The sequence below is a fragment of the Myotis nattereri genome (genome assembly GCF_964212035.1).
Source record: "Myotis nattereri genome assembly, chromosome: 1".
Lineage (NCBI taxonomy): Eukaryota > Metazoa > Chordata > Mammalia > Chiroptera > Vespertilionidae > Myotis > Myotis nattereri.
The window spans coordinates 177650180-177664810 of NC_138075.1; the positions used below are offsets into that span (position 1 = coordinate 177650180).

The 14631-nt window shown below is 40.6% G+C and overlaps 1 protein-coding gene across 1 annotated transcript in view; it reads right to left on the reverse strand.

Moving 5' to 3' along the window:
• Positions 1-347: 347 nt before the first annotated feature.
• The window catches only part of LOC308527863 (uncharacterized protein), a gene marked incomplete at its 3' end in the record, with an annotated part of 41793 nt that continues 27509 nt past the window's right edge, over positions 348-14631 (reverse strand). Inside the window, exon 6 of the mRNA XM_081103289.1 lies at positions 348-485. Within this exon, the coding sequence (XP_080959415.1) occupies positions 348-485 (138 nt within the window). The remainder of the gene's footprint in view (positions 486-14631) is intronic.

Sequence of the window (14631 nt, forward strand, 5' to 3'; positions counted from 1 at the left end):
CCACTAGGGGCCAGATGCTTAATGCAGGAGCTGACCCCTGGTGGTCAGTGCGCTCCCACAGGGGGAGCACCGCTCAGCCAGAAGCTGGGCTCATGGCTGGTGAGAGCAGTGACGGTGGCGGGAGCCTCTCCCGCCTCCGTGGCAGCACTAGGATGTCCCACTGTCAGACATCCCCCGAGGGCTCCCTGACTGCGAGAGGGTGCAGGCCAGGCTGAGGGACATTCTCCCCCCCGAGTCCATGAATTTCGTGTACCCGGCCTCTAGTGCTTTCATAATTGTTGGTTGCAGAACTCAGTAATTACATGTAACACTTTATTGGTACCTATTGGGGATGGAGGGTAAAAGGGTCAGGTTGGTATTATATTTGTACTTAAAAGAATGATGATGATTGAAAGGAGAATTGCCATGGTGATGATTATAATCTTTTTGAGGTGTTGCCACCATATCTTCCTAAGAATCTTTCTTGTTTCTTGTGAGTCTTTGGCCTGAAATAAAAAACACACACACACACAAATTTAATGTTTCCATATCTGAATTAGTGGGCACACTCAAATACTTAGAGATATCTAAAACAGATTTAATTTGGTTTTGATCAATCCCATAAAGTCTCAATGGAGCTTAACAAAACTGCTTTTATAAAATAATGCACCAAGATTCCAGGTGCCTTCCTTATTGTGTTAAGCCATTCTCTAATTAGCTTTACTAATTTTGTGACTATGAATAAGTTACTAACCCTTTGAGCCTCAGTTCCTCATCTTTACTTCATGATTTTATTTAAATGCCACTATCTCTTACTACCTTATTTAAAATTGGTACCTCCCCTCCCAAGTCTCCATTCCAGAAGTGGTATTCCCTTTCAGTATACTATTTTCCTCCAAAGTCCATATTTAACATTTATGTAGAATTTACTTATTTATTGTTTGTAGAGGATGTGAACTATGGATGTGGGAATTTTTGTCAGTTTCATTCACTGCTATATTCCTACTGCCTGATAATAGAGCAGTGGTTCAACGAATATTTGTTGGATGAGTGAATTAATAAATCTATTAATATCATTCACATAGTAGCACAGATTGTGAGGATTAACTGAGATAGTGATTATGGTATATCTAAATCACCATATAAGAATAAATTATGTCATTATAATTACTAGAGGCCCAGTGCATTGATTCGTGCACCAGTGGGGTCCCTCTGCCTGGCCTGCACCTTCTTGTAATTCGGGACCCCTTAGGGGATGTTAGAGCTGGTTTTGGCCTGATCCCCGCAGGCCAGGCTGAGGGACCCCACTGGTGCACGAATCCATGCACCGGGCCTCTAGTATGCATATAAGATCTTTGGTTAATGTCTTCTAGCACTCCCTCCTCCCTGCTACCCCCTTCCCTCTGAGATTCATCAGTCTGTTCCATGTTTTGATGCCTGTGTGTTGAGCATCTGCCCCCTGGTGGTCAGTGCATGTCATAGCTACCGGCCGGTTGGCCTGTCACTTAGGCTTTTATATAGATATTTTTTATGAATAATGAGTTGGAATTGAAGTACTTTATGATATCAGAGTTTCATATCAATGTAATTAAACCTATATAAAATAGCTTAGGTCCCTGCTGGTGGTTCAGTTGACTGGAGTGTTATTCCATACATCAAAAAGATTATGGGTTCCATTTATGGTCAGGGCACATACCTAGGCTGTGGGTTTGATCCCTGGTCAGGGCGTGTATGGGAGGCAACTGATAGATGTTCCTCAAATCGATGTTTCTATCTTCCTTTCTCTCTAGATTCAATAATAACATCAGGTGAGGATTTTTTTTTTAAATATATTTTATTGATTTTTTACAGAGAGTAAGGGAGAGAGAGAGAGAGAGAAACATCGATGAGAGAGAAACATCGATCAGCTGCCTCCTGCACATCTCCCACTGGGGATGTGCCCGCAACCCAGGTACATGCCCTTGACCGGAATCGAACCCGGGACCCTTCAGTCCGCAGGCCGACGCTCTATCCACTGAGCCAAACCGGTTTCGGCAGGTGAGGATTTTTTTTAAGTATTCTCTTTTAAAAAAAAAAAAAGGCTCACTTATTAACATACAAAATATTGAAAGAATGCCCTAACTGGTTTGGCTCAGTGGATAGAGTGTCGGCCTGCGGACTGAAGGGTCCCGGGTTCGATTCCGGTCAAGGGCATGTACCTTGGTTGTGGGCACATCTCCAGTAGGGGGTGTGCAGGAGGCGGTTGATCGATGTTTCTCTCTCATCGATGTTTCTCTCTCATCGATGTTTCTAACTCTCTATCCCTCTCCCTTCCTCTCTGTAAAAAACCAATAAAATATATTTTAAAAAAATATTGAAAGAATTCAAGGAGCATTGAGAAGAAATAAAACAAATTCATACAAAATCATGTTTTATTGCAGTGATTCTCAACCTTCCTAATGCTGTGACCCTTTAATACAGTTCCTCATGTTGTGGTGACCCCCAATTTCATTGTTACAAGTTGAACATAATTAAAGCATAGTGATTAATCACAAAAACAATATGTAATTATATATGTGTTTTCCCATGGTCTTAGGTGACCCCCAAAGGGGTTGCGATCCACAGGTTGAGAACCGCTGTTTTATTGTTTTCATTTGGTCCACAACTCCTTTTTGTTTTTAAAATATAGACAACTGCTTCTCATATGGCTATGATACAAATAAATTGCTTGGTGTTTATTTGGACTTGTGCTGTCTGCCACATGGATCAGAAGTAAAACTTGAAAGTATTTCAATTGACTTTATTCATAATCAGATCATCTTTACTCTCAGTGTATATGGTGACTTTTCCAGAGCAAAGTCAAGGTACATGATTACAGTGCATGTGAAAAAATGACATCTTAACTCTAATGTATGACAAGATCAGGGAGCCTCATGTTTATATACCAAAGATGCTGTTCATTATTCCCAAGGATCTAGCATATGGACACTAGTGACTAGTTGTACTTCCAGGACCTTATAATTCATTGAGTGCTTTAAATTCAGGTACTATATGACATACGTTATATGTGGTATTGCATAATAATATGCAATATTCATAATAATCTTGGGTGAGTATTCCTATTTTACAGCATTGAAGAGAATGAGGCTCAAAGGTTTGAAGTTACTTACCTAAAGGTATATACCTCATAAGTAGTGTAGCTGGAATTCAGATCTAGAGTTGCATGACTCTATACTGCCATGTGTAGAAATGTTTAATTAAGGTATTAGCAGATTTTACATTTGTCTCTTAGATTATTTGCTTTCTCTTAATGTAATATGCATATATAGTTTGAAAAGTCAGAATTCTAAAAACAGCATTCGCCTCTCCTGAACCCCCCTGATCCTATTTTTTAGAGGTAATCACTTTTAGATCTTTTTATTTGTTGCTATATCCCTATTACCTGGAACAGTAGTTTCAACTGGGGGCGATTTGCTCTCCAGGGGACATTTGGCAATGTCTGGAGACATTTTGATTGTCATGACTGTAGGGGGTGCTACTGGCATTTAATGGGTAGAAGCCAGAGATGCTGTTAAATGTCCTGCAATGCATATAGGATAGTCCCCCCTACCCACCCACCTCCCAACAAATTGATCAGTCCATAATGTGCCAAGGTTGAGAAACCATAACCTAGAACAGTGTCTGACATAACAGTAGATGCTCAATAAATACTTATTTAGCTGTTTATTTTTTTCCTGGTGTTTGTTTTCCTCTGTGTTACTAGAAAGCATACGTATATATTTCTTGATTTTTTCCTTTACAATTATGGAAAAGAGGATATAATTCTTAACCATATCTCTAACTCCCTCCTTCCCCAAACACACACCTTTCTGTTCTTTCATATCCTCTTTTTATTTTATTTTTTTTTAAAAAAAATATATTCTATTGATTTTCCACAGAGAGGAAGGGAGAGGAATAGAGAGTTAGAAACATCGATGAGAGAGAAACATTGATCAACCGCCTCCTGCACACCCCCCACTGGGGATGTGCCCGCAACCAAGGCACATGCCCTTGACCGGAATCGAACCCGGGACCCTCCAGTCCGCAGGCCGACGCTCCATCCACTGAGCCAAACCGGTGCTGGCCATATCCTCTCTTTTTAACTAAAACATTGCAAATATTTGCTGAGCCATGGAGTGTATTTGATTACATTGACTTTAATGTACAAATGTTCTGTTTTCTCCAGAGCTAATAATAGGTATACAGTTAACATCTTTTCAATTGTTAGTTTTGTTTTTTTAAAATATATTTTTATTGATTTCAGAGAGGAAGGGAGAGAGACAGAAACATCAATGATGAAAGAGAATTATTGATTATCTGTCTCCTGAACGCCCCACACTGGGGGATTGAGCCTACAACCTAGGCATGTGCCCTGACCAGAAATTGAACTATGACCTCCTAGTTCATAGGTCAACACTCAACCACTGAGCCATGCCGGCCAGACTCAATTGTTCGTTTTTAATCTATCAATTAGTAATTTATTCCCAAACTCTCCAAAGGAGCTGAAAAACATTCTTAAAGCCTTTGAGTGTTCCTGGTTTTGGATCCACCTGTTTTATCTTGAAGAAGTTCATCACAGAGCCTTTTGACCTGATCCAGTCTGGCTTGGTTGGACTCTAGGTTTACCATATAGCTTTAATCTTGGGTCTTTCTTTACCAATATCCTGGAATGCCCATCTCTAGTGTTGGGTCTTCTGTTTTTTATCAATCTCATCTTTCCCTTTCTCCTACTGGTGAAGAATATTTGCTAAAAACTTCCTTAGAAAGGGTAAGTGTGAGATACATTTCTGAGAACCTACATGCCTAGAAATGTCATTATTCTCCCCTTCCACTGAGCTGGTAATTTGATTGGGTATAGAAATCTAGTGTGTAAATCATTTTCCCTCAGAATTTTGAAAATATTCCTCCATTTCTTAAACACCCATATATTGCTATTGTGAAATCTGGTGCTATTCTAATTGGCAAGTCTTTGCTTTTTCTCACTCTGAAAAAAATTCTTTAGATTCTTCTCTTCCTTTCAAATGTTCTATAATTTCAAGATTACATGCCACACTGTGGTCTTTGTTTTATTTATTGAATCTGGAAACTCATTTAGTTCTAGGAATTTTTCTTGTATTTCTTAGAGTTTCTCCTCTCTGATTCATTTTCTTTTTCTAAAATTCCTGTTATTCATATGTGGATGTCTTAGACTGATTCTTTTATCTTTCTCTTTTCTCTGCTTTCTGAGAGAATATTTCAACGTTATATTACAATAAATCCACTGAATTTAAAAATTTTTCTATTTTAATTTCCAAAAGACCTTGACACTTTCCTATCTAATAGAACTACTATTTGAGGAAAAGTCTTTGGGACAGTTCAGTCCATCAATATATACTGAATTTTTGAGAGAAGCAACACTATAAAAGCACTCAGGCTTTATGGTTTTCATTAAATTAAGCATTTATCAATTATAAAAGGGCACTTTCTTTTGCTTTTGCATTATCTCTTTTGTCTGAGTTCCTTTTTTCTTACTTAAATGTATTTGTTAAATTATAGAGACTTCCTCAAATATCTCATGATCTGTGTTGCTGATTTTCTAAAATGACTGGAAACCCAGTATGAGTGAGTTAGGGCTGTTATTTGGTGGGCTTCCCAGAAGGATAATGTGGCCTGGACCTGACCATTTCATTGTGGGAATACCTCAATATCTGTAGGTTAGTATCTGTACTTTTCCCCTTTGGTCTAGTCAGCTTTCTTAGAGTTCCTCTAATTTCCTGCCTTGATGAAGCTAACTGGGAGCAAGGTTGGGGAGTGGTCACCATTTTAGGGATGCAGATTACCCCTTAGTCCTAATTTTAATGATGATCACTCTGGCCTCAACTGCATTTGGTGTCTAAATTTAGAACATCTCTGGTCTGTTGTCTTTACATAATGAAATTTATTATCCTTTGTCAGTGATAAGCAGAGGAAGCAATATGGCTATACAAAGTAGGAAAGCAGCTCTATAGGTAACATGTTTCTTTTAAAGACTTTTTAACCCAGTTTCTTTTTTCTAGACCTGTACTGCATGTTTCCAATTTTTTTTTTTAAATTTTATTTTTTTATTAAATCTTTATTGTTCAGATTATTACATTTGTTCCTCTTTTTTCCCCCCCATAACTCCCCTCCACCCAGTTCCCACCCCACCCTCCGCCCTCACTCCCCACCCACTGTCCTCATCCATAGGTTGCACAATTTTTGTCCAGTCTCTTCCCGCATCTCCCACACCGCTTCCCCCCCGCCCCCCAAGAATAGTGAGTCCATTCCCTTTCTATGACCCTGATTCTATTATAATCAACAGTTCATTCTGTTCATCAGATTATTTATTCACTTGATTCTTAGATTCACTTGTTGATAGATGCGTATTTGTTGTTCATAATTCTTATCTTTACCTTTTTCTTCTTCTTCCTCTTCTTAAAGGATACCTTTCAGCATTTCATATAATACTGGTTTGGTGGTGATGAACTCCTTTAGCTTTTCCTTATCTGTGGAGCTCTTTATCTGACCTTCAACTCTGAATGATAGCTTTGCTGGATAAAGTAATCTTGGTTGTAGGTTCTTGCTGTTTATCACTTTGAATATTTCTTGCCACTCTCTTCTGGCCTGCATGGTTTCTGTTGAGAAATCAGCTGACAGTCGTATGGGTACTCCCTTGTAGGTAACTGACTGTCTTTCTCTTGCTGCTTTTAAGATTCTCTCTTTGTCTTTTGCTCTTGGCATTTTAATTATGATGTGTCTTGGTGTGGTCCTCTTTGGATTCATTTTGTTTGGGGTTCTCTGTGCTTCCTGGACTTGTAAGTCGATTTCTTTCACCGGGCAGGGGAAGTTTTCTGTCATTATTTCTTCAAAGAGGTTTTCAATATCTTGCTCTCGCTCTTCTTCTGGCACCCCTATAATTCTGATGTTGGTATGCTTGAAGTTGTCCCAGAGGCTCCTTACACTATCTTAGTATTTTCGGATTCTTTTTTTCATTTTGGTTTTCCGGTTGGGTGTTTTTTGCTTCTTCGCATTTCAAATCTTTGACTTGATTCTTGTGCTCCTCTGGTCTGCTGTTGGGAGTCTGTATAATATTCTTTATTTCAGTCCGTGTATGCATAATTTCTAGTTGGTTCTTTATCACAACATTGAGGGTCTCATTAGATTTCTTGTAGATCTCAATAAGTTTATCAGTGGCTTCTAGACAGTTCTTGAGAGACCTTAAAAGTGTGGTTCTGAACTCAATATCCTCCATTGACAATTTTGTCCTGTTTCTTTGTCTCCGCATTTTTTATGCTTTCTTGGTGCACCCCCTAGTGGTCTTTGTGCGCAGTCTTGTTGTAGTTAAGCCTTGATTGTTTTAGTTAATACCAGAGAGGGTTTGACCTCCAGGCCAACTGGCTGTGAGAATCAGCTGTGTCTGCAGTGGGAAAACTTTGTCCTCTGGGGAGGTGCTAATCTAGCCTTTGCCTGAGGCTATCCGGCAAATGGCTCTGTGCAGGGCTTGGGCGGGGCGGGTCGAACAGGATCAACAGGGCAGGCAGAGCGAGCAGTTATGGCTGCTCTCAGTCCTGTCCCCAGAGGCTCTGCCTCTCAGTGTCCCAGGGACCGCTGCAAGTGCCTCAGAGAGAAAGCTGCCCTCGATTTCCGACTGAACCCAGACAGTCCCGCTTCTCCCGTTTGAGTCTGGGTCCCTAGAGACTCGCCCAGAACTGGAGCTCAGAGCCTGAGCCTCCCTCCAGATTGAAAATGACAACCGCACCCTCAGCCACCAGCCTGCTCCGCGCGCACCTCTGCACCTTTGTATTTTCCGCACTGCGCCTCCTCTGAGACTCGGTATGCTGTTCTCTTTCCTTCTAGTTGAAGAATTTCCCCTCAGCCAGCCTTCCTGTAGTTCTGGGTGATGTCCGTTCCGTCTTTTAGTTGTATTTTTGAAGTGGTTGTTCGAGGCAGCAAACTCCGGTGTTTACCTATGCCGGCGTCTTGGTTTCCTCCTGCACGTTTCCAATTTCTGATCCTTTCCAAGGTTCTTTGGCCCAGATCAGCTTGCATCTTAATGTATTCTCCTGCTTACTAGCTTATGTTTCAAGCTTTTTCTGCTCTACGGGGACTAATAATTATTGGTAATCCATTTCCTTGCTTCTAAAATTGTTGACATTTCTTACCTGTTGTCTTTTCTCTTGTTTATTCTTTCTTTTAATATCCTAGTGGTTTACACATTAAGGCCTCTCTATTGTTTTGCCCATTCTTTTATTGGATTTTTGAGAGGATATCAAGATAAATGTGTAAGTTTAATCTGCCAGGTTAAAATCTATGACCCATCTTTATCAGTAGGCAAACTGACAGAAAGCTTATTGGCCTACTTTGTGTTAAAAACCAAATCTGCTTTTGTATTTTTCTGTTGTTTGTTTGCTTGTTTTTATACGGTATAACCCCATTCAGTGCTCATGGCCTACAGACAAGGAGGCTGGGCAATTTGAGACTGCAACTTACTCTGGCATGGATACACTAGGAGAGGCCCACCAAAACTGTTTTTTAAGAACATTCAGTAGAGCCCTGGCTGGTGTTTCTCAGTAGACAGAGCATAGGCCTGTGCACTGAAGGGTTACAGTTTTGATTCCCAGTCAAGGGCATGTACCTGGTTGTAGGTTGGATCCCTGGCCCTAGTCAGGGCACTCTCATGTTGATGTTTCTCTTTCTCTCTCTGTCACTCCCTTCCACACTCTAAAAATAAATGGAAAAATAGCCTTGGTGAGGATTAATAACAACCACAAAAAATAATATTCAGTAGAGTCTTTTACAAAAAGACCAAGAGAGCCCTACCAGCGTGGCTCAGTGGTTGAGTGTCGACCTATGAACCAGAAGGTCACAGTTCAATTTCTGGTCAAGGCACAAGCCTGGGTTGTGGGCTTGATCCCCAGTGTGGGGCGTGCAGAAGGCAGCTGATCAATGATTCTCATCATTGATGTTTCTATCTCTCCCTTCTTCTCTGAAATCAATAACAATATATTTTTAAAAATTTTTTAGAAGACCAAGAAAAAAGAGGGAGAAAACTGTAAAATACTTCAGTAAAATTTTATCTTTTATTGAGCTGCTTCTACTCAACTGGCTTCAAAGAGGAAGTCATTTTTTTCTCTATATAATCATGAAAATACAATGTATACATAAAAATGGGATTTGTTAGGAAGGTAAAGCAGTATAATATTCTGGGACTTAGGTGTTGGTCTCTTTTCCCATAATAAAGGCATACATATAATTTAATAAGTAATAGCCCTAGCTGGTTTGGCTTAGTGGCTAGAGCGTCAGCCTACGGACTGAAGGGTCCTGGGTTCGATTCTGGTCAAAGGCACATGCCTGGGTTGCGGGCTCCATCCCTAGTAGGGGGCATGCAGGAGGCAGCTGATAAATGATTCTCTCATCATTGATGTTTCTATCTTTCCCTCTCCCTTCTCTGAAATCAACAAACATATTTTTTAAAAAAGTAATAGGCCTGACGATATGGTGGATTATGTAATCCAATAATCCTGCCTCTATTTTTACTCATAAATACTAGATAAAAAAGAGAAGCAAATCTTTTAATGCATAACTGAACTTGGAAAAAAGTAAGAGTAAGGCCATGTGAGAGCAGTAAGAAATTGCACTGATGGTGCAGCTCCTCTGCATTTGGGAGATTGATGATGTTGGCCTCTGTCACCCAGAGCACAGGGTTTTAGTGCTCACAGGACAGCAGGCTAAGCCTGGGACTCACATGAGTTGAGTGATGAACTCTATGGCTCAAAACTTTGGAGTTTAGAGTCTCTGGCCAAACCTCCAATCTGTCAGCAACTTCAAATTCAAAGTATATCCACAATCCAACTACTTCTCACCACCTCTATTGCAGTCAGTATTCATTTAGTGTGACTGACACCATTACCACTTTCTTGGATCTTTATTTTTTAAATTTAAATTAATTTTTTAGAGGGAGGGAAAGAAAGAAAGAGACATTGATGTGGGAGAGAACATCAATCAGTTGTCTTCTGTACATGCTCCAACCAGGTATCAAGCCTGAAACCTAGGTATGTGCCTTGACCAGGAATCAAACTCATCACCTTTTGGTGTACAGGACAACACTCAACCAACTAAGCCACACCAGCCAGGCTATTTTATTTTATTTTTTTAGTTATTGATTTTACAGAGGAAGGGAGAGAGAGAGAGAAACATTGATTTGTTGTTCTACTTATTTATGCATTCATTGGTTGATTCTTATATGTGTCCTGACTAGGGATCAAACCCACAACCCTGGTGTATCGGGACGATGCTTTAATCAACTGAGCTACCCAGCCTGGATCTTTATTTCTTGCGGAGACTCAGAATTTTTATCTGAGATCATTTTTCATCTACCTGACATACGGTTTTTAGAGTTCCCTTTAGTGCAGTATAATAAAGACAGCCAGCTATCTAATGAAGACTTGAGTTCCCTTCCATAATGTAGAGTTGATTATTGCTAGAGCGAGACTCTCTACATTTCTACATTTCTCAGGTCCCTCACCCCACTCCATGCTGTGCCTCTCTCGAACCTTTGCAGCTACACTAAGCTATAAGATTAATTCTTACCAACAGATTGTGAGTTGAAGTGATGGGTGTCACTTTTGGGCTAAAAACAAATGTGCTTCCTTCATTCCCTGTTTAACCAACTGCCACTTGAAATTTACATTCTGAGGCCCAAGACAATGGCAAGGTCACAAAATGGAAAAGGCTTGGGTTACTGGATTACCATGTGGAAGTCTGCCCAATGAAAACCTATCTCACACTGTTATACAACCAAGAAATAACACTCTATTGAGTTAAAACAATGAAAACCTGAGGTATGTTATCACAGCTAGTGTTTCTCTAACTAATATTGAAACTGGGAGTAGGCTATGTTATTACAAAACTCTAAAACGTGGCTTAACCATCACATGGTAGACAGTGAAGAAACTGATATTAGAGGCTGGAAAGACAAAGACCTATGTTATGGAGGGTAAAATATTTGCTATAACTATCACCTGTGATAACTTGTAAGGCAGACAAAGTACTTATTGAGTCTGCCACTTTAGAAGAAAAGGTTGGAAAACAGAAGGGAAGTAGTGTGAGTTCTTGTTACTGGCTGCATTTAGCAAGGCAACAATTGGTTGGTTTGCAAGAAGAAATGAAAAGGGATAGAGAGGATGCAGAAATTTGGAACACTGAAAGACTGAATAAGTTGATGGTTTTTTTGGCCCAAGCAATAGGAAATAAGATTGGAAAGGCCTTTTAATGACAAGTGCCTGTTAAGATTCAGCCCTTCCTCAATAACAAAAAAAACGCCCAAACCTGTTAAAAAATCAGACAAGGACTTGAATAGACTTTCTGTAAAGAAGATATGTAAATAGCCAATAAGCACATGAAAAAATGCTCAACATCATTAGTCATTAAGGAAGTGCAAATTCAAAATGAGATATCACTTCATACCCAGTATGATGGCTATAACTTTAAAAAATAGAAAAAAAGTTTTGGAGATGATATGGAGAAATTAAAACCCACCTACATTACTGATGGGATACTTGTCTTTCTCTGACTGGCTTACTTTGCTTAGCATAATACTCTCTAGGTCCTTTATGCCAGTGGTTCTCAACCTTGGCTGCACATTAGAATCACCTGGGAATCTTTTTTTTTTTTTTTTAATATATTTTATTGATTTTTTACAGAGAGGAAGGGAGAGGGATAGAGAGTTAGAAACATCCATGAGAGAGAAACGTCCATCAGCTGCCTTCTGCACAACCCCTACTGGGGATGTGCCCATAACCAAGGTACATGCCCTTGACCAGAATGGAACCTGGGACTCTTCAGTCCACAGGCTGACGCTCTAGCCACTGAGCCAAACTGGTCAGGGCTGGGAATCTTTTTAAAATCCTGATTTCTGGGCCTCATCCTCCGGAAATTCGGTTTCTTTGTTATGGGGTGGGGCCACAACATTAGTAACAAAGAAACAGAATTTCCGAAGGATGAGGCCCAGAAATCAGGATTTTAAAAAGATTCCCAGGTGATTCTAATGTGCAGCCAAGGCTGAGAACCACTGCTCTATGCTGTCTCAAAGGGTAAGAGATCCTTCTTTTTTACAGCTGCATAGTATTCCATGGTGTAAATGTCTTTTTTATCCACTCATCTACTGATGGGCACTTGGGCTGTTTCCAGCTCTTAGGTATTGTAAATTGTAAACATAAGGGGAGCATATATTCTTTCTGACTGGTGTTTCAGGATTCTTAGTATATATTCCTAGAAGTAGGATCACTGGGTCAAATGGTAGTTCCATTTTTAATTTTTTGAGGAAAGTCCTTATTGTTTTCCATGGTGGCTGCAGCTGTCTGCATTCCAGGTACATGCAAAAAAATGAAACTAGGAGAAACCAAGATGGCGGCATAGGTAAACACCTGAAATTGCTGCCTCACACAACACTTCAAAAATACAACTAAAAGACAAAATGGACATCATCCAGAACCACAGGAAGGCTGGCTGAGTGGAAATTCTACAACTAGAAGGAAAGAGAAAAGCACACTGAGGCTCATGGTGGTTCGGAAGTAAAGTGCAGAGGTATGGAGGCGCATGCAGAAAGGGCTGGCAACTGAGGACTCGGTTGTCTTTTTCAATCGGGAGGGAGACACAAGCTCCCGACTGCCCTGGACTCCAGTTCTGGGCAAGTCTCTGGGGAACCAGACTCATACTGGGAGAAACTGGACTGTCTGGCAGTGGGTGGAACTCGAGGGCGGCTTTCTCTCAGAGGTGCTTGCAGTGATTACCGTGGGACACTGAGATGCAGGGCCTCTTAGGGTAGGACTGAGGAGCAGCCATAGCTGCTTGCTCTGCCCTGTTGATTCCCAGAGACCCCGCCCCACCCAAGCTGTGCACAGAGGCTTTTACATATGAATGGGCTGGCCCTTTGAGATCTAAAATTACCTAACAAACTGCAGCTGGGTCAGAAAAACCCAGAACATCCAAAAGAAGGCCCAAGCCCCCACAGAAGCTTGCATTGATTCACAGCTGGGCCTCATTTGGGCACCTTCAAACCCCAAACAAGGAAGGGGAATCTACAGATCTCTTCGTAGCTCCTGCTGGGTAGCCTCAGGCAGAGGCTAAATTAGCACCTCCTTAGATCCAAGAGCCAGTGTACCCAGAGGTCAGAGGGGGACCATCCAGATTACAACTCCTCAGATCCATAAGGGACACACTCAAGGGGCAGACTCAGTGAGCACCAAAGCCCCACTGAAGCAAGTCTTGCCCCAGAAGGGTGTCTCCAGCACAGAAGTTCTCCCACTGTAGACACAGCTCATTCTCACAGCCAATTGGCTTGGAGGTCAGTTCCTCCCAGTGATACCAACAACAAGCAAGGCTTAACTACAATAAGATTATGTACACAGCCCACAAAGGGGTGTACCAAGAGCCTCCACCTCAGGTAATTGGGGAGGCTGAGCCACTGGGCTCTATAAGACACGTAGCACACCTAGTCTAGCACACCTAGGGAAGCAGCCAAAATGCGAAGACAAAAAAACAGGTCACAAATGACAGAAATGGAGGAACGCAAACTACTGGATATAGAGTACAAAACCATGGTTATAAGGTTTTTCAAGAATTTTCTAGAAACTGCCAATTCAAGAGGAAGGAACACTTCCAAGCTCATTCTATGAAGCCAGCATCACCCTAATACCAAAACCAGGTAAAGACAACACAATGAAAGAGAATTACAGGCCAATATCCCTCATGAACATAGATGCCAAAATCCTCAACAAAATCTTAGCAAATCAGATCCAGCAGTACATCAGAAAGATCATACACCATGACCAAGTAGGATTTATCCCAGGGATGCAAGGATGGTACAATATCCGCAAATCAATAAACGTGATACATTACATAAACAAATTGAAAGAAAAAAACCACATGGTCATATCAATTGATGCAGAAAAAGCATTTGACAAAATTCAACACCCATTTTTGATAAAAACTCTCAGCAAGGTGGGAGTAGAAGGATCATACCTCAACATAATAAAAGCCATATATGACAGGCCCACAGCCAACATCATACTCAATGGACAAAAACTAACACCATTTCCCCTAAGAACAGGAACAAGACAGGGATGCCCCCTCTCACCACTCCTGTTCAACATAGTACTGGAAGTGTTAGCCATTGCAATTCGGCAAGAAGAAGAAATAAAAGGCATCCAAATTGGAAAAGAGGAAGTAAAACTGTCCTTATTTGCAGACGACATGATATTATACATACAAAACCCTAGAGACTCCATCAAAAAGCTACTAGACTTAATACATGAATTTGGCAATGTAGCAGGATACAAAATTAACCCCAAGAAATCTGAGGCATTTCTATACACCAATAGTGAACTTTCAGAAAGAGAGATTATAAAAACAATCCCGTTTACCATCGCACCAAAAAAATTAAGCTACCTAGGAATAAACTTAACTAAAGAGGTAAAAGACCTCTACTCAGAAAACTGCAGGACGTTGAAAAAAGATATAGAGGAAGACATAAACAGATGGAAGAACATACCGTGTTCATGGATTGGTAGAATCAACATCATTAAAATGTCCATACTACCCAAAGCAATCTATAAATTCAACGCACTTCCCATTAAA